Raw genomic sequence first — 23,330 nt, 5'->3', positions numbered from 1 at the left:
CTCCAGGTGCCAGCATGTGTGGAGTTGGCCCCAGCTAAAGAGTGGATTCACCTGGGATCATCTCCTTCCCAGGGCAGCAGGCCTCTGGTGAGGGAGCTCCTCAGGGCTGTGGAGACCTGACCATCTTGGTTCCATACGAGACACTCATGAGCAGTGCTTCCTTCAGAGCTCCCTACTGCTGTGGTCAGGGTCTCAACAGCCACAGTGCAGCCTGATTTCTTCCTCTGACCCACCTTTTCCTGCTTATACTCCCACTACCCCACAGTTGCTGATCTCAATAAACATCTTGCACTCCAAACTTCATCTCAGGATCCGCTTCCAGAGAACCCGACTTACAGCACAGCCTAACCTCCTGCGTTAGGAACATTTGGGTGGTAAGTAACAAACACGACTTGAACCAGCGGAAGCAAGCATGAGAATTTATTAGAAGGGTATTTGGGATATCTCACAAAAGAATGCAACAATCAAGGCAGGAAAAGGGCAGAGGTGAATCAGGGCAGTCGGACAAGAACCAGGCCCTGGAACAAGCTTCCAGGCTTCCCCCTTCTCCCTCATTGCAGACTACTCTTCCCTATGTGGTAGAAAGTGGCCACTGAGAACACCCACATTCGTAGATCACACCCTCAGTTGCTAAAACTGTATGGACAAACAAGATAGTCCTAGGTCTCCAGAAGCTTTCTATTGGAGAAGACAAGACACATGATGACTGTATTACCACAGTGACAAACACATGTGCAGCTTCAAGAAGGATGGACAGGCATTAATGAGGATCATGGGCATTTCAGTGACAGGAAATCTGTAAAAGGAATGAGGCTGCAGAAATCTCAAGGAACTGCAAGTAGTTCAAGGCGGCCAAAAAGTACTGTGCAGGAGGAAAGATCTTCAGAAATGATGGATGGGCTGGATTTGTACAGAAGTCCTCATTAAGTCCACAATTAGCAACCTGCTATTTTAACACAGACGTGTATAATCGGAACTGCATCTTAAAATGCAGTTAAAAACTACTATGTGTAAATAACTACTATGTGGAAAATGGACTAAAACAGAATGAAGGCAAGGTGCAAAAAGTTATACACACTGCTACAAGGGCCATGGTTGGGGTCTCTCATCAGCACTTAGGCCAGACTAGGTGCTGAACATCTGGCGGCTTGTCGGTACCATATCTGTAGACTCATGAGCCCAGCAGAACTGACAACCTGGTATATACTGCTGGAACAAATGGCAAATGAGAGAAGTCTCATGTATAGCTCCCAAATGCCCACTGACCTGTATTTTTCTATTGGTACAGGTATTGCTAGATAAACTGGATATTCTCTGGGTTTACTTCACCTTCATTCTACAAGTGATGACATCAAAATATGCAGAACATAAGGACCCACAGAGGAAGGATGGCGTCAGGTTACAAAAGCGCACAAAGAAACGCTACAGAAAGGCACTCCCCAAGAGTCACAGACTTGATCTCCAAATGATCCATTACTTAGTAAGACAGTAGAATTGTCCTTGGCAGGACTGTCTTCCAGGACAGTGGGAAAACCTGGGCGATGAATGAGGAGGGGATGCTCCCCCTATACATTCTACCAACATAACCTCCTGTGCTCCCTAAGGCTGCAAGTAAATCCCTCTTAACCTCAAAACTGGCTTTCTTCTTGATGTGGGATTTGTGGTAGGAACCAATGAGGGGAAATGTGGGGACTCAGGTTTTTTATGGTTTACCAAGGTACCAAGGTAATTTAAAGCATGGACACTAAAAATATCTAATTGCAGAATCAAAGACCCTTCTTCAGAAAGAGTACCAGTAAGTTCTACACAACATACCTGGGTGTACACATAAGGTATTCTGATACACAAGACCTCTGTTGCCAGCATTAGCCCTCCCTATGACTGACACATGACCCTTAGGGGAAAATATTTGCTCTTTGGTATTCGACCAGTAGGCTAATGCCAAAGTTCAGTTATCTAGTGAGGAAACTACTGGGTTTAAATGCTTAGTAGGAAATGGAACAATCCAGAATTGAAGTGAGAAGAATTGGGTCATTTTTAGACAACAGACTCTAAACTCAATCCAAGAACTAGTGAATCAATCTCTGGGACTAGTAAAGAGAATCAGGATAGATGAAATTTTAAAAATGAGAAAATCTTCAAAGTAAAACATCACCCTATAACAATTCTCCTACAAATGACATTGATAAAATCACGTTCAAGTTTGAGGGAGAAAAGCAGGAAGTTCATATATTTGAGCATGAATAAAAACTTGGGAAATGAGATATTTTAAAAATTACCATCCTGGGGCAGTGAATTAGAAAACTATTCCCATTGAAGTACCAATTTTTCAACAATGCTATGAAGTTGATAATTATAGGAAAGAATACTGAGAGACTCAAAGGTGCTGAAAAAGCAACCTGTACATAAAAGAAGCCTTGATTTTCCCAAGTCTGGAATCGAGGTCAGGACTTTTCTGAATTTTGCCATCACACAAAGAATACTGCAGACTTTGTCAAGGACCATTATGAAGATCCTGCCAAGTTCTACCTGACCGAAGGGGTGGTTCATGCATTGTAAAAGTGAGCCTGACAATGAGACGTTCACAACGGGAGCTACCGTGTGCAGGGTACAGCTGGTGAAGAAAGGCAAAGCAGAGACACTTCAAATGATGAGGCAGTGGAAGGCCTATTTCCTAACACTTGTCCAGTCACCACAGAGATGTACAGGGAGTACAACAGGCTTCGTTGAGTACATCAGCACAAAAAATCTATACATTTTCTGAAACAATGACTCTTCAATTTCTCCCTAGTTTTTCCACAAAATATTTTATGAAACACCAAAAACATAATAGCATACTGCATATTTCATCAGAGTAACTTAAATATACGCCGTACTTGACACACACCACTTGAAGTATGTACACTGGATGCACAAAGGGACCAAACTGGATACGAACAACACTTGGACAGCACTACTGCCATTTAGCTTGAGTGCTGTGTGATAGAGTCCAACACCTTTCTTTTGCTCACTCAGTGCATCATGAGTCACTATTGCAGTTTCGTGTTCCTGTCTTTTAATAGTTATTAACCAGATTTTAGATAAATTGTTTCTGATTCGCAGATTGCAGACTTTATATGTTGGCTTTTATAATGGAAGAGAACATCAGTAACCACAGACCCCTTTTATATGCCAACAAGCCATAAGGGGGGAAAATGCAGTGTTATTACTTAAGCTGCATATTTAGCAATAAGACATGTTACATCAATCACCATTTTAACAGTATCACTAGAACAGGAAAGCCAGTGGCATGTGGTTATGTCCTGACATCAGAGGCACTATTACAAGGTATGTGTGTTTCATGCTCACCATTACATCATCACATGTGATTCCAAAATATGAGAGACAGTGTGACACAGGAAAATAAACCATAAATACCGAGAAATGTCTTATTTAGATGTTTTGATGATTCAATTTATTCACGTTTTTAAAACTTCATACTTTAGAGTGAACGACTCAATCATTAGCATTGGGTATTTTTAATAATCATGTCTTTAAAAAAATGTATGGCTTCCCTTTACAGCCTTACTTCTAGGGGCATGTTTCCCATTTAATTCAATCATTAGATTTACCCACAATATAATTCCCTCCCCAAACAATATGGTTGGATTACCTGCTGAAGAGTGTCCCATATTTAGTATCTTCACAGAGCTTCATTCCTGAGGATATTTTCTTAATGCACAATGAGCTGTGATTTCCTGATGAAAATATTACCTCACTTGCCGCATTCATCGGATTTTTCTTCATCTGCTGGACTAGGGTTTACCCCAGTGGACAGTATTTCCAACAGCTCTGAGATATGGCCTCTGCAAGGCTTTCCGATGTTCACAGAATTTGTCTTTGCTAATAATTTCCTAGTGTATGTTTGCCAAGCTTCTAAAACCCACTGCATCTCATAGGCTCATTCTACTCTATGAGTTCTTATATAAGCATGTTAATCGGCTGAAAGCTTTCCCTATATAACCTCATGTAAGAGTTCCTATCCTAGAAGGCTACTCAGACCTATAATGTGATGTGACTATTTATTTGAAAGGTTTATCATAATTGCATTTTCTGAAGTACAAAGAGGTAAGATCTCTGTCAAAGACTAATAGTAACTCCAATCCTAGGATTTCTGTACTGTATGAGTTCTCTGATGATTAATGAGCTGTGATTTTTGGGAGAAGGCTTTCCCACATTCATTGCATTGGTAAGGTTTCTCTCCTGTATGAATTCTCTGGTGATTAACAAGCTGTGACTTCTGAGAGAAGGCCTTCCTACATTCGCTGCATCCATAGGGCTTCTCCCCAGTGTGTGTTCTCTGATGTGGTATGAGATGTGATTTCCGAGAGAAGGCTTTTCCACATTCGCTGCATTCAAAGGGTTTCTCTCCTGTATGTATTCTCTGATGATTGATGAGACTTGACTTCTCCCTGAAGGCTTTTCCACATTCGCTGCATTCATAAGGTTTTTCTCCTGTATGAGTTCTCTGATGTCTAATTAGCTCCGATCTCTCAAAGAATGCTTTCCTGCAAAGACTGCATTCATAGGGTTTCTCTCCTGTGTGGATTCTCTGGTGAGTATTGAGCTGTGACTTCTGGGAGAAGGCTTTATCACAATCCCTGCACCCATATGGTTTCTCTCCTGTATGAGTTCTCTGGTGAGTTGCAAGACTCGACTTCTCACCAAAAGCTTTCCCACATTCAGTGCATTCATAGGGCTTCTCTCCTGTATGAGTCCTCTGATGTGATATGAGGTGTGACTTCTGACAAAAGGCCTTCCCACACTCACCACACACATAGGGCTTTTCTCCTGTGTGAATTCTCTGATGATTAGTAAGGCTTAACTTTTCACTGAAAGCCTTCCCACACTCACTGCATTCATAGGGCTTTTCTCCTGTGTGAGTTCTCTGATGTCTAACAAGCTGAGATTTCCTGCTAAAGGCTTTCCCACACTTACTGCATACAAAGGGTTTCTCTCCTGTGTGTGTCATCTGATGGGATATGAGATGTGACTTCTGGGAGAAGGCTTTCCCACACTGAATGCACCCATGAGGCTTCTCTCCTGTATGAGTCCTCTGATGGTTAATGAGACTCGACCTCTCTCTGAATGCCTTCTGACATTCACTGCATTCATAGGGCTTCTCTCCAGTATGAATTGTTTGATGTCTAATGAGCTCTGATTTCTCAAAGAAGGCTTTTCTACAATCATTACACCCATAGGGTTTTGTTCCTGTGTGAGTCCTGTGATGTGTAACGAGTTGTGATTTCCTGCTGAAGGCTTTTCCACATTCTCTGCATTCAAAAGGTTTCTCTCCTGTATGAATTCTCTGATGATTAATAAGATTTGACTTCTCACTAAAGGCCCTTCCGCATTCGCTGCACCCGTAGGGTTTCTCACCTGTGTGTGTCCTCCAGTGTGATATAAGATGGGACTTCCGGGAGAAGGCTTTCCCACATTCACCACACTCATATGGTTTCTCTCCCGTGTGTGTCCTCTGATGGGATGTGAGCTGTGACTTTTGGGAGAAGGCTTTCCCACACTGGCTACAATTGTAAGGTTTCTCTCCTGTGTGAGTCCTGTGATGTGTAACAAACTGTGACTTCTGGGGAAAGGTTTTGCCACACTTACCACAGCCATAGGCTATCTCTCTTATGTGTCTGGTCTGATGTTTAATGAGACTTGATCTCTTAATAAAGCGTTTCCTACATTCACTGCATTCATAGAGTTTCTCCCCTAGGCGATTTCGGTGAAATATGATAATCTGTGATTTCTTAGAGCTAACTTTGTCATATTTATCATATTCATAGTATTTTAACCAAGTATCCGTGTCCTCAGGCTTGGTATGGAGAAACAACTTATCAAATACACTTAAGCCATCTGGTTCTGTTTTTCCATAATCTGCTTTTGGAATAAGTAAATCTAAGTGATGTTTTAAAAATAATCCGTCTACATTATCTTCACTGTTTGATTTCCTTAAAGGAACAAAGTTCATGCTCAGATTGAGTTTTTTTCCAAATGCATCACATTCGTGATCCTGTTTCAGATTTCTAAGCTTCTCCTGGTCCTCCTGGTACCATGCCACGTGACCATTTCCTTGCCAGACATGTTCTACAAAGGAAAAAAAAAAACCTATGAATGCTTCTGTGGTTGTCCTTCCTGAATAAAATCCAGCTATGCTATTTAAGGGGATGAATGCTTGGGAAGGCCATTCCCCAGTCCAAGGTATAAGGTCTATCCTCTAGGTACTAGGGAAAAATAAAATAAAATGCTATAAATAGGAATGAGATAAAGGCAGTATATTAAGTCACCTCTGAATGTGGTCAAATGTAGGTTTATAAAATGGAGAGAGAATGTAAAAAATGCCTCAAAAACAATGAGGAACAAAGAAAGGAGGCTGGAAGAGGACCTGATCCAATATTGTGAGGAACTCATTTCCTCAACACCTACTGATTACACACTATGCCCTAGGTGGAGTGCGAGGCCCCAGAGACAGGAAGCAATAAGCCCCTGACCTTGTGCAACTTAATTCTAATGAGAAAGGAAACAAATAGAGAAGATCCTTTTTGTACTTTTTCCCATTTTTAAGTGTTCTGAAAGTTTTAAACTTACCAAACACATTATTAGCATTATCACCAAGAGAGCCATTACATGGAGCTCACCATTTTTCATACAACATGTTCAGGCACAAAACTTTACAATCCAGGTGTTCCTTCACTGAAAATACCCTAAGATACAAGTTCCCATTCTTAAAATATTCTCAATTTTCCCTCTATTATATTGCTGTGTTGTCATTATTCTCACAACATAACCACTTACGTCACTGTTATAAGTGTTCTTCATAAGCCTTGTTTTTCACTAATAATCAATACTGGGAATTTTTCCTGAGCTCTTACCCATGTGTATGAAAGCCAATCAGTAACATGAAAAACTTGACTTAAATGCCAATCAAAAGTAATAAATTTGAAGGAAACCCACTACTTACTGTTGGCCATGTCTATTCGGGAGGTAGAGTCAACAAAATTGGCTGATGGATTTGACATGGAAGGGATAAGGGAAAGCAAGGAATCCAAGAACCCTCGGATTGGGGTTTGAGCAATTCCATGGATTATGGTGTTAATTACTGAGTTGGGAAGACTAAGGGAAAAAAGAGGTCTGGGGATTAAAATAAAAAGTCTACCACAGAAATATTAGCTTTGAGATTCAGGTTAGGACTTTGAAAAAAGTAGTAACAGGAAGTGTGAGAACAGAAAATGAGTATTTATAAATTAAACATAATTTTGTTACTTTAAATGTTATATTGTTAAACTAAGTACTCATTTGGAAATTGTATCTAACTTCCCCCAATTTTTAATTTTTTCCCATTAGAAAAATGGGGTTGCATCATGTTTGGTCATTTGTTGTATATCCCAAATACCCCAACACTCCCCACCACTTTTCTCTGCTGTAATTTACTTATTTATTCTTAAGTACTTTATTTTTTATTTTGGAAAGAGCATGAGTGGGGGAGAAGGGCAGAGAGAGAATCACAAGCAGGCTACACATGGGGCTCAATCCCACAGCTCTGGGATCATGACCTGAGCTGAAATCAAAAATCTGACGCTCAACTGATCAGGCAATCCAGGTGCCCCTCCACTGTAATTTAACCCATCAGCAAAATATCCTTCCAACTGGTTTCCCTGTTCCCCGTTAATTTTCCACTCTGTGGTCAGGCTGAGCTTTTTAAAATGTAAATCAGATAATTTTATTATTGTTTAAATTATTTGAATCAATTTAAGCTCCTTCCTATGGCTCACAAGTTGATATATGATCTAGTTCCCACACTCCCCAACCTCCATCTTCCTGACACAAGGCCTTTCTTTTTCCTTCATAAAGTCAGTCCCTCCCTCACTTAATACCTTCATATTTATCATTCTTTTCTTAATGTTTATTTTGAAAGAGAAAATACAAGCAGGGGAAGGGCAGAGAGAGGAAGAATCCCAAGCAGGCTCTAGACTATCAGAGCAGACTGACACAGAGCACAAACTCACAAACCAGGAGATCACGACCTGAGCCACAATCAAGAATGAGATGCTTAACTGACGGAGCCACCCAGGCACCCCGTTTGTCATTCCTTTAAGGAACACTTTCTGCCAATTCAAACAGTTCGCTCATTTCAGTCTTCATGTCTAGAACTGGCTTCTCCACATAACCTGTTGTGGACCAAATGTTTGTGTCTTTCCCCAAAATGTGTATGTTGAAGCCTTAACCTCCAGTGTGGCAGCATTTGGAAATGAGATCCCAAAGGAAGGAATTAAGGTTAAATGAGATAATGGTGAGGCTCTGATCCAAAAGGATTAGTATCCTTATCACAAACCAGAGCCCTCCGTGGCTGCTACTCCACCCATACGCATGGATGAGGAAAGGCCGTTTGAGGGCAAAGCTACACGGCTACACGGTAGCTGAGAGCCAGAGAAACAGCTTCCATCAGCACCTGATCACGCAGGCACTCTGAGCTTGGGCTTCCAGCCTCCAGAACTGTGGGAGTAACTTTCTGTGGTTTATCAGTCTATGCTACTTTCTTACGGCAGCCTGAGCAGACTAACACACTCTCTATCATATTATCATCTACCCAATTTATTTCTATAATAGCACTTTCAGGATCTGGGTTTTATCCTGGTTATTTGAGAACTTGTTCACTTTTATCCTCTCGTGAGAAAGCAAGCACTGTGTAGGCAAGGAATAGATCCCTAATGCTCACTATTATACCCATACCATCCAGCACAACACCTGGAAAATAGTAAGAAAAATCAACTTCCTATGAACCGCTAAAGCTGTTGTGCAGAAAGGAGTTGGCACCAGGCCTGACAGTGCTATGCAAAGACACGACTACCTGCAAGGTTGCTCTTGGCTGGCATTTTGGAACCTAGGTTTCTGGAGTGTTCCTACCATTCCCCAGCTGATAAAAAGGGCTCCCTGTGCCTGGACTGTGTGCAAACATTGTCATTTATGCTGAGTACTTGATCTCCTTAGAATCTGAAAAGGCTGGCGTGTGCCAGGCAGAGGTACCTGTGACCAGCCCCAATAAAACCATGGGTGCTGCGTCTTTAGTGACCTTCCCTGAGCAGAAATACCACACGTTACTGCATTTTCGTTGCTGGGGGAGACGTGAGCTCTGTGTGACCTTCATGGAGGGAGTGGCACAGGAAACCTTCAGCTGGATTCCTCCAGACTCTGCTCCTGCCCTTTCCATGGTGATGCAGCTGTGTGTCATTACGTCACTCTAATACGTTTTAGCCATTCCTACAACATCCACAGTCCCAGTGACCCTCTGAGCAGGGTGGTGTTCTTGGGGACTCTGACATGCAGCCCTTGTTAATTTCTACAACTTTGCACTACATTGCAGTGAAACATAAATGTTCACTATTTAAATGCAGAGTTCAAAAAAACTGGATGCAAAGGTCTTAAGTTCTATGCTTCCGGATGGTATTTTCTAGGTTGTTTACTTTTTAATCACCTTAGTAGTCATCCAAGTGGTGGCTCTCAATGAGAGAGGGGCACATAAAAAAAAAATCACAAGAGGTTTCTCAAACTACAAACTCAAGTTCTAGATTTCTACATTTTAAAACTACGTATACCCACACTATAGTGAATCAATTTTACTGTTAATGGATCCATAATGCATGTCGTTAGGGAAAAAAAATCCCCATGTGATCTAACGCACACTTGCTAAAAACACCTGTATTAAAACAATGGGCTTGTGGAGAGATATTTGTTGAATGAATACTGTCTGTACAGGGCCAGATACAAACCACAAGCCTTTGTCTCTGTGTGCACACAGAGCTCAGAGACCAACAACTAAAAGATATGACACAGCCTGTGATCAGTCTGGAACGGGAATTCAGAAAAAAGGTAAGAACAACTGAGCTGGAGAAGTCAAGAACATTCTGTGTGTGTGAATCTGTACATGAAAATAGAGTTTGTGCGGAAAGGATTAAGATAAAGCACAGCACAACCAAACGTAGATGCAGAGAAGAATAAACATTTCATCTGAAAACACTGAGAAATGCTCAAATAGAGCTGACCCTGAATTTGAAGAAAAGGGTAAACAGGAGAGGCTACTCTCATTGCCTCAGACAGCACCTGCACCCTGGGAAGACTGTGGGGCCAACCCAAGGCACCCACATCTCCCTGCCCAAAACAATCCTTAAGCTGCAAGCACATGCTTGGTCTATGTGCAGGGATTCTGGGCATTCTGGAGATTTAATGTCCCCTAGAGCAATGCTCAAGCCATGAGAGATGGGAGTTAGCAGGGGGCTGGCTTCCTGGTCCGTCAGGGGACTCCTGGCAGCCACCACAGGTGAGCATCCTTCCATCACACGCATTGCCCTTCCCTCCCCACCCCCACGTCCCTGCTCTACCTCCCGTTGCAGTGCCGCTCAGAGTGAGTCAATGTCACACGACAGGTGAGCAGAGGTGTTTAACGGAGCACAGAGTGCTGGTTGCCTTAGGAACGGAAATGCACTGTATCATTTAAGAAAACTTAGAAAGAAGTTAGAATTTAGACCTACCTAGAAATTTGGATAATTCAGGAATGACACATCATGGGCCTAGTTTTAAGTGTGAGTTGAGGAGTTAAGATAAAAAGATAACTTCCAAAGGGCAAAAAAAAACCTTAAATTACAAAGAGACACCATTCAATGTACTCCACGGTATCTAATCTACAGGAAAACCTAACTTTTAAAAGGGAGGAGAAGGACCAATTGTTTGGGATGAATGAGGAAGGACTTGTTCTCAGCTGAACCGAGAGGAATGGGCCCACAGGGTACTTCTCTGGGCATCAGAAACCCCGCTGAGGGGACAATGAAACCTCCTGACTGTACAAGCAGACGCGTCTAACTGTAGGTGAGCAAAGGACAGGAAATTAAACGTGTGAGAATGTGAAAGAAGTCAAAGTTCCAGACTTGCCAGACAGGGAGTAATTCATGGCTAAATAAGATGGAGGCAAAGAAGCCGCATCTGAGACACAAGGCAGCTACAGTCGGGTGCTCCACACACCACCCCGGGGCCAGAGAGTGTGAAGGGTTCTCTAACACCCACTTCAGAGATGGCCACCCAGTGACTAGCTGAGACTACATTTCTGACTGGTTCTCACACCCACCTGAACAGTCTACACTTGGAACTTCTCCATCTCCTACCCATGGCTCTTCTCCTTGCTCCAACTTGAAGATGACATCAGGTTTCATAATTTCATACCCTGTTCAGGAGAAAACACAAACGCCTTGACCCCGACTGCTTGGGCTTTAGGCCCTCTTAAGAATGAGAAAAGTCTGGCATTACGCTGACCCAGTGAAGTACCCATCTGTATATGAACAGAGTAAATGATCCTCAACAGCAGTGGTCTCCCTGGCGGCTGATGGTTCTAAGATGTTCACGTCTGTAATCCAAATCCAAAACCATTACACGCTTCAGAGGCTCCTGAGTCTGTTGGCCTGGGTTCAAATCCAGGCCCTCTCATTTACTGGCTGTCAATCCTTGGGAAAGTAACTTAAAAGGAGTGTTAATTGTACCTGCTACACAAAACTGCTCTGAAAATAAGGCAATACAGAAGCAGTAAGTGCAATATAATCATTTCCTTGCCTTAGGTACCTACCCCTCACTAACACGGTAAGTTTGGGAGGACACGTAAAGAACATAAGTCCTCGTTAATGGAAGGTCAGGTCCAGATGCTTTCCTTAGGGTCACAGTGCAAGGAACTTTTAATCTCCTGAATTTAGGTTCAAATCCATTAAAAACTTCAGAACCCTCACAGCTCTCAGCAACTAAACAAGTACGGTCCTGGGCAAAGCCTGAGGTCCTCCAGGAAGCTCTGCTTACCCAGTGAAACTAGGCTGCTATAGTTCTCCAGCATGACGTCCTTGTATAAGTCCTTCTGGCTGTGGTCCAGGAGTTGCCATTCCTTCTGGGTGAAGTCCACAGAAAAATCCTCAAATGAGAATGCCTCCTGCAAGAGCACAATCCTGGTGAATCTGAAGCAATTACCACTCTGCAAGACAGGAGAGAACTGGAGTGCGAGCACATTTCTCAGCAGAGCCAGTTATGCACAATGACTTTGTCCCTTTGCACTGTATCTTGGCAATAAAACACCATTATGCACTCTTCGATCCTTCCACGTATACAATACATGAGAACTGGAATTGGAGAGTTTAAATCTCAACAGGACAGCATGTGAGTGGCTCAGTTAGTTGAGGGTCTGACCCTTGATTTCGGGTCAAGTCATGATCCCAGAGTAGCGAGATCAAGCCCCATGTGAGGCTCCATGCTGAGCACAGAGTCTGCTTAGGATTCTCTCTCCCTCTGTCCCTCTTATGGTCATGCACCTGATCTCTCTTAAAAAAAAATCAAATTAAAAAATAAATAAAAACTTAAAAGTCTTCTAAACCACCAACAAAATATTTACTGAACCTCAAATCTGCCACCATAAAAATGGTACCAAAAGAAAGACAATAAAACAATACCCTAAAAAACTGCGTAGTCTTATAGGGGCTACAAATCTATATACACCTACTCATAACAGAAGCTGCTGCAGTAGCTGGACAAATCAGGGACAGCTTCAATTTCAGTGTCAACTCAGGCTCTCTACAAGAGGTAAAGGCTGAGATGAGTTATGAGAAATTAGCAGTGCTTTCCAAAAAAAGGTGGGGTGCAAAGGCATTCTGGGAGCCAACAGCTCCAATGAATCCCCAAAACCAGGAGGCTTGAGGAGGCACAAACAGTTCAGTGAGATATGATCACAGGGTGCAAAGCAGTGATTAGGTTAAGAGGCCACACGGGAGGTGGGGCAGATGGTGGTTAACGGAGACAGACACTTTCTCGTTGCCTACAGCTAGCCATGATTTCATGGATGGGTGATATAACCAAATCTAGGTTTTAGAACGGTTTCTGGATTTAGGTCAAGATGGATTTCCATCCAGAGTGCCTGAGTGACTCCCCAACTTCGGAGCATCTGACTTTGGCTCAGGTCATGATCTTGGTGTTTGTGGGTTCAAGCCCCATGTCAGGAAGGATTTAATTGGGGGGTAGGTGTCAATCTCATTAACATTTACACAACTAATTCAGATTTTTACTTCATATTGTATAATTTTTGAGTGCAGTTTGAATGTCTGTTTTATCTAAGTTGTCAAATATACTGGCATAAATTTTCTAATTTTATTATCTTTTTTAACAGTCTTTTTGAACTATGACCTCAGTAGGATCTACCTGATTTAACTATATACTTGAGTGACTTTTTTAGTAATTTTATGTTCCTTCCAGTCCAGTTTTAGAGGGTTTACTTCAGCCCAGGAGAATCTTGTCATTTTGCAGTCAATTCCTATTTCCATCCACAGCTAAGGAAACCACCAATTTGCTTCCTCCTATAAAGGGGTTTCCTTTTGGACATTCCTATCAATGGATTTATATAATGTGTATTCTTTTGTCTAGCTGATTTGCATTAGCATAGGTTTTTGAAGTCCATCAATATTTCAGCATATTAGAAATTCATTGTTTTTATTGTAGACTAGCATTCCACTAAATGGATGTACCTCTCTGTCTCTACCACCTGATTGGCAGATGGATTATGTACGCTTCACGGTGGTTACAAGTGCTGCTCACAGGCGTGGCCATGTACAAGTTTCATGGGGACATATGTTTTCAGTTCTCTGGAGTATATACCTGAGATGTAATTGCTGGGTTGTATGAAACACTTATGTTCAATTGTCACAGTCCATCATATCAGACCACTTTGTATTTCTAGCAGTGTTGAGTTCCAGTTACTCCACATCTTTTCCAATACTTATCATCTGTCTTTTTGATGACTCTCATTATGGTGAGTGTCAAGTGGCGTCTCATTTTGGTTTTAATTTGTATTTCCTTCATAACTAATGATGTCGGTCATTGTTTCATGCGCTTATTAGGACCCATTCCTGTATCTTCTTTGATAAATATATTAAAATATTCTACCTTTTCATTTTTGTTAATTTTAATTTCTTTTAACGTAAGGTCTATGTCCAATTTGGAACTTGAACTCCTAACCCCAACATCAAGACCTGAGCCAGCCAGGTGCCCCTACTTATTTTAACTTTTTTTTAAATTTCTTTTTCTGTTTTTTATTTATTTTTGAGAGACAGAGAGAAACAGAGCGAGCAGGAGAGGGTCAGAGAGAAAGGGAGACAAAGATTCCGAAGACAGGCTCCAGGCTCTGAGCTACCTGTCAGCACAGAGCCCGACGCAGCCCTCAAACCCTCGAACCATGAGATCATGACCTGAGCTGAGGCCAGATGCTTAACCAACTGAGCCACCCAGGCACCTCACTTTTTTTTTTTAATGTTTGTTTATTTTTGAGAGACAGGGAGAAACAGAGCACGAGTGGGGGAGGGGCAGAGAAAGAGGGAGAACAGAATCCAAAGCAGGCTCCAGGCTCTTAGTTGTCAGCACAGAGCCTGACGTGGGGCTTGAACCCACAAACCGTGAAACTGTGACCTGAGCTGAAGTCAGCACTTAACCAACTTAACTTTTTTTTTTTAATTTAATTTAGTTTTGGGGCATATGTTAAGTGTCTGACTTTGGTTCAGGTCATGATCTTACAGTTTGTGGGTTCAAGCCCTGTGTCCGGCTCTGTGCTGACAGCTCAGAGCATGGAGCCTGCTTTGGATTCTTTGTCTCCCTCTCTCTCTGCCCCTCCCTCACTCACACTCTGTCTCTCAAAAATGAATGTTAAAACAAAATTTAAAAAAAAGATGAGCTGCAGTGTACAACCTCCAACTTTATCAATTAATGACCCTCTTATACTGTTACATTAAAATCTACTGTTTTATCTTGCTCTTTCAATAGATAGTTAACCCATTAAACATGCACTCTAGTCATGTAGAAAATATTGGTTTTCTGAGTTAAAATCTTCTCACACACAAAAAAGCTTTACCAGCTAATTCTGTAGACATTTAATAAAGAAATACTTGCTGTTTTACTGAACAATTACAAAACATGGAAGCAAGACCACAATCCTACACTTTGATACAAACATAACCTTGATAACAAAACTCAGTAAGGGTATTGCATGAAAGAAAAAGCAAAGGCCAACGTAACACTGATGGGAAAATCCTAAATGACATGCTACCAAATGATACTGAGCAATAGATAAAGAAGAAAATATATCAAGACTGAGCTGGAGGGGCGCCAGGGTGACCCAGTCAGTTGAGCGTCCATCTCTTCATTCTGGCTCGGGTCATGATCTCACCGTTGTGAGAGTGAAGCTTACTTGGGACTCTCTCTGCCCCTCTCACTCTCTTTCTCAAAATAAATAAATAAACTCAAAAAAAAACTTAAGGCTAGGTTGAAGCTCCTCCTGGGTATGTAATCAGCCTCTCCTCACAGTCCTGGGCAGCATTTCCTGCCCTTGAGGCCTGTCCCTCTCCCGGTCCTGGTCCCATCCCTGTCCCTGTGCTTTAAGAAAATCACCTTTTTGCACTGGGGGGGGGGGACTGAGCTGGAGCTTATCCCAGAAATTCAAAATTCAAGGTTCATTTAATGTTAAAAAAAATGATTTTCACTACCATAAGAGATTAAGAGATATATAATCACCTCAATAGATGCAGATAAGGAATATATGCAAATTAAAAGAATATACACAGGAACTACCGGAACAAAGTTGTTAAAATGCTTATTTCAATTTTCAAACAGAAGCACTGGATGTCATAAGAAGGAATACAAAAATATGAAAAAGAACAAGCCAATGAAAAAAGAACAAAACATACCAAAAACTGAAAAGTAATCAACATTTTTTACAAAACGCACTGGCGGGGGGGGCCCCCCCAGCGGGCTTAGTCGGAGGACTTTCTGACTCTCAATCTCAGGGTCACTGACTTCAGGCCCCACTCTGGGCGAATAGCTTACTTAAAAAAAAAAAAGTCCTGGCAAACCAGGAATTTATAATTTCTTTTTAACTAAGAAAAAAGTATTACTGATATTTTTGTTGACATGGAAAATCTAATCCTATCTAAAGAATTAGATTAGAATTATTATTAGAATTATTAGAATTACTATTAGAATTAATAAACAGGCTTAAGGGAGCCTTGGTGGTTCAATGGATTAAGTGTCCAACTCAGTCTCAGCTCAGGTCATGATCCCACGGTTAATGAGTTCAAGCCCCGAGTCGGGCTCTGTGCTGACAGCTCAGAGCCTGGAACCTGCTTCCGATTCTGTGTCTCCGTCTCTCTCTGACCCTCCCCTGTTCCCACTGTCTCTCTCTGTCTCTCAAAAATAAAGAACATAAAAAAAAGTCACACCTAAGTCTGATTGAGCCTCCAGATCAAATCTGTGAAGATGGAGCTAGGCTTTATCTGCACTAATTCATGGCTATGGAGCACCTGAAATGTGTCTGATATGATTTAGTGGTTTTAAATTTAAACAGCATGTGTGGCCAGTGGCTAGAGTGCCCGCCAATGCAGCTCCGAGTGTGCTCGTTCACAGGAGACACAGGACGCACTGGCACACCGGGGGGGGGGGCGCGAGGAGCAAAACCCAGGCAAGGGGAAATCCACAGAACAAATGCCCTGGCCTCTTCAATCAAGAATGGGGCTAGAAGAAAAAAGGACCAGGAGATGAAGAGGACTTAAGAGAAAGATGAAGCAATTACACTGTGTGAACTTTCCTGGATTCTGATTCAAACAAACTGCACATGACTTGTGAACTTTGAGAGACAATTGGAAATGCGACCACTGACTGGATCTGGTGACACTGAGAAGCTGCCTTAACTGGAGAGAAGATCCCAAATGCAGTGAATCTCACAAACAAAATGTTAAATGAAAGAAACCAACATGAATTAGTACATACTGCAGCACACAGCACCAAATGCAATGTTTAGAGATGAATACTTAGGAGTAAAACCATAAGGAAAAGCAAGGAAATGGTTACAAAAGTCAGGGTCCTGGTCTCCTCTGTCAGGAGGGAGTTGTGACTGGCAGAGGCACACGGAAGGCCTCACCTGGGCTGGAATGTTCTGTTCCTTGACCAAAATGGTGACTTCATGGGTATTCAGTTGATAATAATTCATGACTTTGTTCTTTTACATTTTATGTACTTTTTTGTATGTGAATTCTGTTCCACATTTAAAGAGAGAAATTATGATTACTAAGTTCTGTTTTGGCATTTTCTCCTTGGATCACAGTCTGGAAAACTATCAAAAATTACCTTAAGATCCATGCATTTAATATATTTCTGTGAGGACATCACTCACATATCATCATTTATTCAAAGACTTCATCAAAGAATGAACAAGAAATATTTACTTTCTATGAAGAATTAGTTTGTGTTTTTCTTAGGATAGTGCAACTCATAAGAGTATTCTTTTTTTTTTCTTTTTTATGTCTTTATTTTGAGAGAGAGACAGAGAGTGAGTAGGGGAGGGGCAGAGAGAGAGGGAGATGAGATACAGAATCTGAAGCAGCTCCAGGCTCTGAGCTGTTAGCACAGAACCTGACACGGGGCTCGAACCCACATACTGTGAGATCACCACCTGAGCCGAAGTTGGACGCTTAACCGAATGAGCCACCCAGGCGCCCTACTCAATGGAATATTCTTACTTCTTTACCACAACTGCATAAAATTTGAGAACCAAGTTTATAACTCAAATTCATTAATTATGCAGAACACTATGGCTCATTAAAATTCAAATCTTAAGACTTCTAAAAGCCCTATAGTTAGTAAAGTTGACCTTTGAACATCACAGGTTTGAACTGTGTAGGTCCACTTATAAGCAGACTTTTTCAATAAATACAGTATAGTACTACAAATCTTTTTCCTTTTATGATTTTCTCAACATTTTCTTTTCTCTGGCTTTATCATAAAACACAGTACATAACACCATACAAAATACTGTACATGTTAATCACTTGTTATCGGTAAGGCTTCCGGTCAACAGTAGGCTACCAGTAGTTAGGTTTTGGGGAGTCAGAAGTTATACACAGATTTCCCACTGTGCAAAGAGCTGGCATCCCTGACGCCCATGTTATGCTAACTGCTCCACGTTTATTTAATTTTTTTAAATGTTTTATTTATTTTTGAGAGAGAGAGAGAGAGAGAAAGAGGGAGAGACAGTATGAGCAGGGGAGGGGCAGAGAGAGGGAGACACAGAATCCAAAGACAGGCACCAGGCTCTGAACTAGCTGTCAGCACAGACCCCGACGAGGGGCTCGAACCCACAAACCATGAGATCCATGACCTAAGCTGAAGCCAGACACTTAACCGACTGAGCCCCCCAGGCGCCCCAAACTGCTCCAGATTTGCTCCAACCTGGATCTTCTATTCCAAAGCTATTTTCCTCTGACTTCTGAACTTATACTTTTCTTTTTCACTGGAAGACTTAACATACCTCTTCTAACCCCCGGGAAAATAACAAAGAAACAATGGACTCACCTGTAACATGGTTACCTTCTGCTGCCCAGGCCAGAGGAGCTGCACATCTGAGATCTGCCCCACCCTGACCCTCTTCCAGGTCTGTCCCAGAGCTCCACTGCGAGGCGGTGGCTGGGGCTGTCACGCTGACAAGTTTGGGGCTCCAGGAGCTCCTTTCTCGTATCACATGAGGAGGCTCAATTGTGGGTAACGAGGATCTGTGGACTTAGGAACAAAAGCACTTTACTGGTATATTCAAACTGCACCTAAAATCTTTTCTCCTTTTGCAAGGAACCAGAAACTCATGATTACGTTTCATTTCTTCACAAGCAGGCTTCACGTCCAGCGTGGAGCCCAACACAGGCTTGAACAGACCACCATGAGATCAAGACCTGAGCTGAGATCAAGAGTTCAGTGCCTAACATTAAAAATAAATTTAAAATAAAATTTAAAAAAAAAAGGGAGGGGGGAACTGGGTGGCTCAGTCCATTAGGTGTCCAACTTCGGCTCAGGTCATGATCTCAGTCTGTGGGTTCGAGCCCCATGTTGGGCTCTGTGCTGACAGCACAAAGCCTGGAACCTGCTTCAGATTCTGTGTCTCCCCCTCGCTGCCCCTCCCCCACTCACACTCAGTCTATCAAAAGTAAACAAACATTTAAAAAATTTTTTAAAAATGAGAGAGATAGATGCTTAACCAACTAAGCCACCCAGGCATTCTGATCCTCTGTGTTTTAAAGAACTGAAATAGGGTTATCCAGTATTAGAAACAAAATATAGTGCAAAAGAATAGCAGAGTCTGACTGCAAACAGTTAAAGAAATTATCAGACATAAAGTAATTCTGATATCCATTCACTGTTCACTGTGGACACTGCTGTATAAATTATTTTTTAAATAATTTTTTTTGGTTTATTTTTGAGACAGAGAGACAGAGCATGAGTGGGGGAGGGGCAGAGAGAGAGAGGGAGACAGAATCTAAAACAGGCTCCAGGCTCTGAGCTGCCAGCACAGAACCCGACACGGGGCTCGAACCCACGGACCACAAGATCATGACCTGAGCTGAAGTCAGACACTTATCCGACTGAGCCACCCAGGCACCCCATAAATCACTTTAACAGGTGCCATGAGGTACAACTCTATTTTAGGCTGATGGGATTTCAAAGAGCTTAAGTGATTTGTATTAAACTAAACTTGTTTCAACCATTTTTTCCCCTCACTGGCTCTATGGATTTTAACAAAAACAGATACACTTCATCTTTATGAGCCTTAGCTCCCTATTAAAGTTTTCTACAACCTTCTGAATTTATGTCTGCCAGCTCTATCAATTTCTGACAAGTATGTTAAAATCCCAACAGGATTATAGATTGGTAAATTTTTCCTTGTAATCCTGTTGATACTTGGAACTATACGCTTAAAGCTATGTTATCTGACACACAGAGATCTTTTATTTCTGGAAGATTACGACTTAATCATTATGTAAGGGCACTCCATACCCAAAATAATATTCCTTTGTTGCTGTTTTTTAAATTGCTACAATTGTGAGGATTAAAGTGAATATTTGGGTCCATTTAACAGTAGGATTGTGAGGAATAAATGAAATAATAAAAGAAAAGGGACTATTCCTTGTAATAACAGCAGCTAAGACTCAAACGCTTTCTATATGTAAGGGAAAATAGTAAGCACGTTATAACTTGACACAGACAACCCAATGAGGCATTTTAGTCTCCATTTTATGGAAAGTAGAGATTTTTAAAGTGACTTAGTATGTCTGCATAGTTATTCAGCATCAGAACTAGAATATTATGTCTTTCTTGCTATTTAAGGCACTTAGTACTAAAATCGTATCATAGGTGTGTATTTACACACACACACACACACACCATACACCCTCAAATGAGCTCTTACCTCAATGCACACATGACATCACTGACTGTTTCCACAAAAACACAAATGATGAACAGCATGCTGCCCCCACGTCACACTAAAAAATAGCACTTAAAACGCCAAATTCTTCCCTTTCACATCTTTCTGACGCAAACCTCGCGGCCAGCTCAGAAATCCACAGGGAGGGTCCCCCAGTTACACAAGACAGAGTGCCTTTACGTACGTCGTAAACAGTGAAGGTACATGAGCACAAAACAAGCATTAGCTATAATTATAACAGTAAAACATGATGCAAAACTCAGAAGCGCACATAAGCTAGATAAGAAACAACTATTTTTCTTTCTATCACCAGCACACACAACCATTCCTAAGAGATGGGGAGGGGCACCTGCGTGGCTCAGTCAGACCTGCATCCGGTTTCAGCTCACATCACGATCTCGAAGTTCATGCAATTGAGCCCTGAATTGGGCTGTGTGCTGACAGCCTGTTTGGGGGTCTCTCTCCCTCTTCCTTTCCCTCCCCTGCTCCTATGCCCATGCTCGCTCTCAAAATAAACAAACTTTAAAAAAGAGACGGGGAGGGGCGCCTGGGTGGCTCAGTCAGTTAAGCCTCCGATTCGGCTCAGGTCAGATCTCACATTCGTGGGTTTGAGCCCCGCGTCAGGCTCTGTGCTGACAGCTAGCTCAGAACCTGGAGCCTGTTTCCGGTTCTGTGTCTCCTTCTCTCTCTGCGCCTCCCCATCTCATGCTCTGTCTCTCTCTGTATCAAAAATAAATAAAACATTAAAAAAAAAAAAGAGACAGGAAAACTATTTGGATATTTTTAACAAAAAATGTAATTACATGAGCACATTTAAAAACTTTTCCTCCCCTACATTCAAAGATCGTTTTTCCAAGTCAATAAAATTAGTTCTATAATATACACAGCCTTCTTATATAAAACAATAAAAAGATAGAAAATAGGAGCATCTGAGCGGCTTAGTCGGTTAAATGCCCAACTTTTGATTTCTGCTCAGGTCATGATCTCATGGTTTCTGAGTTCGAGTCCCAGGCTGGGTTCCAAGCTAGCAGTGCAGAGTCTGCTTGGGATTCACTATCTCCCTCTCTCTCAAAGTAAATAAATAAACTTAAAATAAAAAGGTAGAAAATAAAATCTATCCTGAAAGAAAAAATATATAAAATAAGTAAGATTATACGTGGACATAAACTATCAATAAAAAAAAAGAATATACGTGGATAAGAAACATGTAAGACCCATAAGAAACAAACTAAAATGTCAATGGGGACTATAAAAACAGACTTCATACATGCATCGTCTGATCTTGTTCTGTGATAAGAAGACCTTACAGGAAAGATAATTTAGCCCCAAATGATTTCTATCTTTAGTTAACTCCAATCATAATCCCTAAAAATTTTCCTTTCACAAGCAATTCTAAAGTTCATCTGGAACAAAAGGTTCAAGAACACTGTGGACACTTAAAAAAAAAATGTTTTTTTAAAGTTTATTTGTGAGAAAGAGCAAGCAGGGGAGGGACAGAAAGAGTCACAGAGAAGAGGGTACAGAGGATCTGAAGCAGGCTTCATGCTGTCAGCACACAGCCACACGCAGGGCTCTAACCCATGAACTGTGAGATCACCACCTGAGCCCTAATCAAGAGTCGGACACTCAAACAACTGAGCCACCCAGGCACCCCTTGACATTTTTAGAAATACAAAACAATGAATGTGAACAAGTCCATGTAAGATCAACATGTATTATAAAATTAAATGATTATAAGAACATTTGACACTGGCTGCAGAGAAGACATGCAGATACACAGAGTATAACAGTCCGAACACGTACGAATTTAGCACGAAATGAATGTGGCAGTTCAAAGCCATGAGTACAACTGGGTTGTTAAACAGAAGTGATTAACATCTGAAAGAAAATAAAGCTAGTTTTGTACCTCGTCCATTACGACAGTCTACTTCCAGATGGAGTGGAATTTAAACCACAATAATGTCTGAAGAAAACAAAGGTGATTGTTCATATAATTTGGGGCAAATTTTCTTGATACATGATACAAAGGCAAAAACCACATAAAAAAAAAAATAGTCAAAAGGGTGCCTGAGTGTCTCAGTTGGTTGAGGGCCATAATCTCTCAGTTCCTGGATTCGAACCTCCTATCAAGCTCCATGCTGACAGATGGGGAACCTATTTAGATATTTTTAACTAAAATGCTAGCATGGAGCCTGCTTCCAGTCTTCTGTCTCCTGGCTCTCTGCCCCTCCCCGACTCTCTCTCTCTCAAAAATAAACAAACATGGGGCACCTGGGGGGCTCAGTCAGTTAAGGGTCTGACTTCAGCTCAGATCATGATCTCTCAGTTTATGGGTTCAAGGCCCATATCAGGCTCCAAACTGACTGTGCGGAGACTGCTTCTGACCCTCTATCCCCTCTCTCTGCCCCTCCCCGGCGCTTGCTAGCTCTCTCTCTCTCAAATATAAACATTTTTACTTCGGCTCAGGTCAAGATCTCCTCGTTGGGAAATTTGAGCTCTGCACTGGACTCCGTACTAACAACAGCCTGGAGCTTGGAGCCTGCTTCAGAATCTATGTCTCCCTCTCTCTGTGTCCCTCCCCTGCTCACAATCTGTCTCTCAAAAATAAACAAATGTTTAAGAAAAATTTAAGAAAAAAAGGGAGGGTGGCTTAGTCCGTTAAGCAGCCGACTTCAGCTCAGGTCTAGATCTCGCGGTTCATGAGCTCGAGCCCTAGCCTTGGGCTCAGGGCTCTGTGCTAACAGCTCAGAGCCTGGAGCTGCTTCGGATTCTGTGTCTCCCTCTCTCTCTGTCCCTCACCTGCTCGTGCTCTGTCTCTCAAAATAAATAAACACTAAAAATTTTTTTTTTAATTTTAATAAAACTAAAAAAAAATTTTAAATAAAAAGTGAATAAATTTAACCGTTAAAAAAACTTGGCCTGGGGCACCTGGGTGGCTCAGTCGGTTGAGCATTCGACTCTGGCTCAGGTCGTGAGTTCGAGC

General features: G+C 41.7%; 1 protein-coding gene across 4 annotated transcripts in view; it reads right to left on the bottom strand.

Moving 5' to 3' along the window:
• Positions 1–402: 402 nt before the first annotated feature.
• Positions 403–23,330, bottom strand: part of ZNF84 (zinc finger protein 84) — a 24,992-nt gene continuing 2,064 nt past the window's right edge. For 3 of the 4 annotated variants that reach the window (XM_029922144.1, XM_029922146.1, XM_029922147.1), the window contains 4 exons: positions 18,448–18,651; positions 11,875–12,001; positions 11,159–11,254; positions 403–6,129 (listed from right to left, as the gene is read on the bottom strand). In XM_029922144.1, coding sequence (XP_029778004.1) covers positions 4,145–6,129; positions 11,159–11,254; positions 11,875–12,001; positions 18,448–18,456 — 2,217 coding nt within the window. In that variant the 5' untranslated portion in view covers positions 18,457–18,651 and the 3' untranslated portion in view covers positions 403–4,144. Of the gene's footprint in view, positions 6,130–11,158; positions 11,255–11,874; positions 12,002–18,447; positions 18,652–22,253; positions 22,311–23,330 lie in introns of all 4 variants that reach the window. The other variant, XM_029922148.1, reaches the window with a different exon arrangement.

The sequence above is a fragment of the Suricata suricatta genome, chromosome 14, assembly GCF_006229205.1.
Source record: "Suricata suricatta isolate VVHF042 chromosome 14, meerkat_22Aug2017_6uvM2_HiC, whole genome shotgun sequence".
NCBI classification, from domain to species: domain Eukaryota; kingdom Metazoa; phylum Chordata; class Mammalia; order Carnivora; family Herpestidae; genus Suricata; species Suricata suricatta.
The sequence above is the reverse complement of the archived record's forward strand: the minus strand, read 5'-3'. Positions and strand labels throughout refer to the sequence as shown.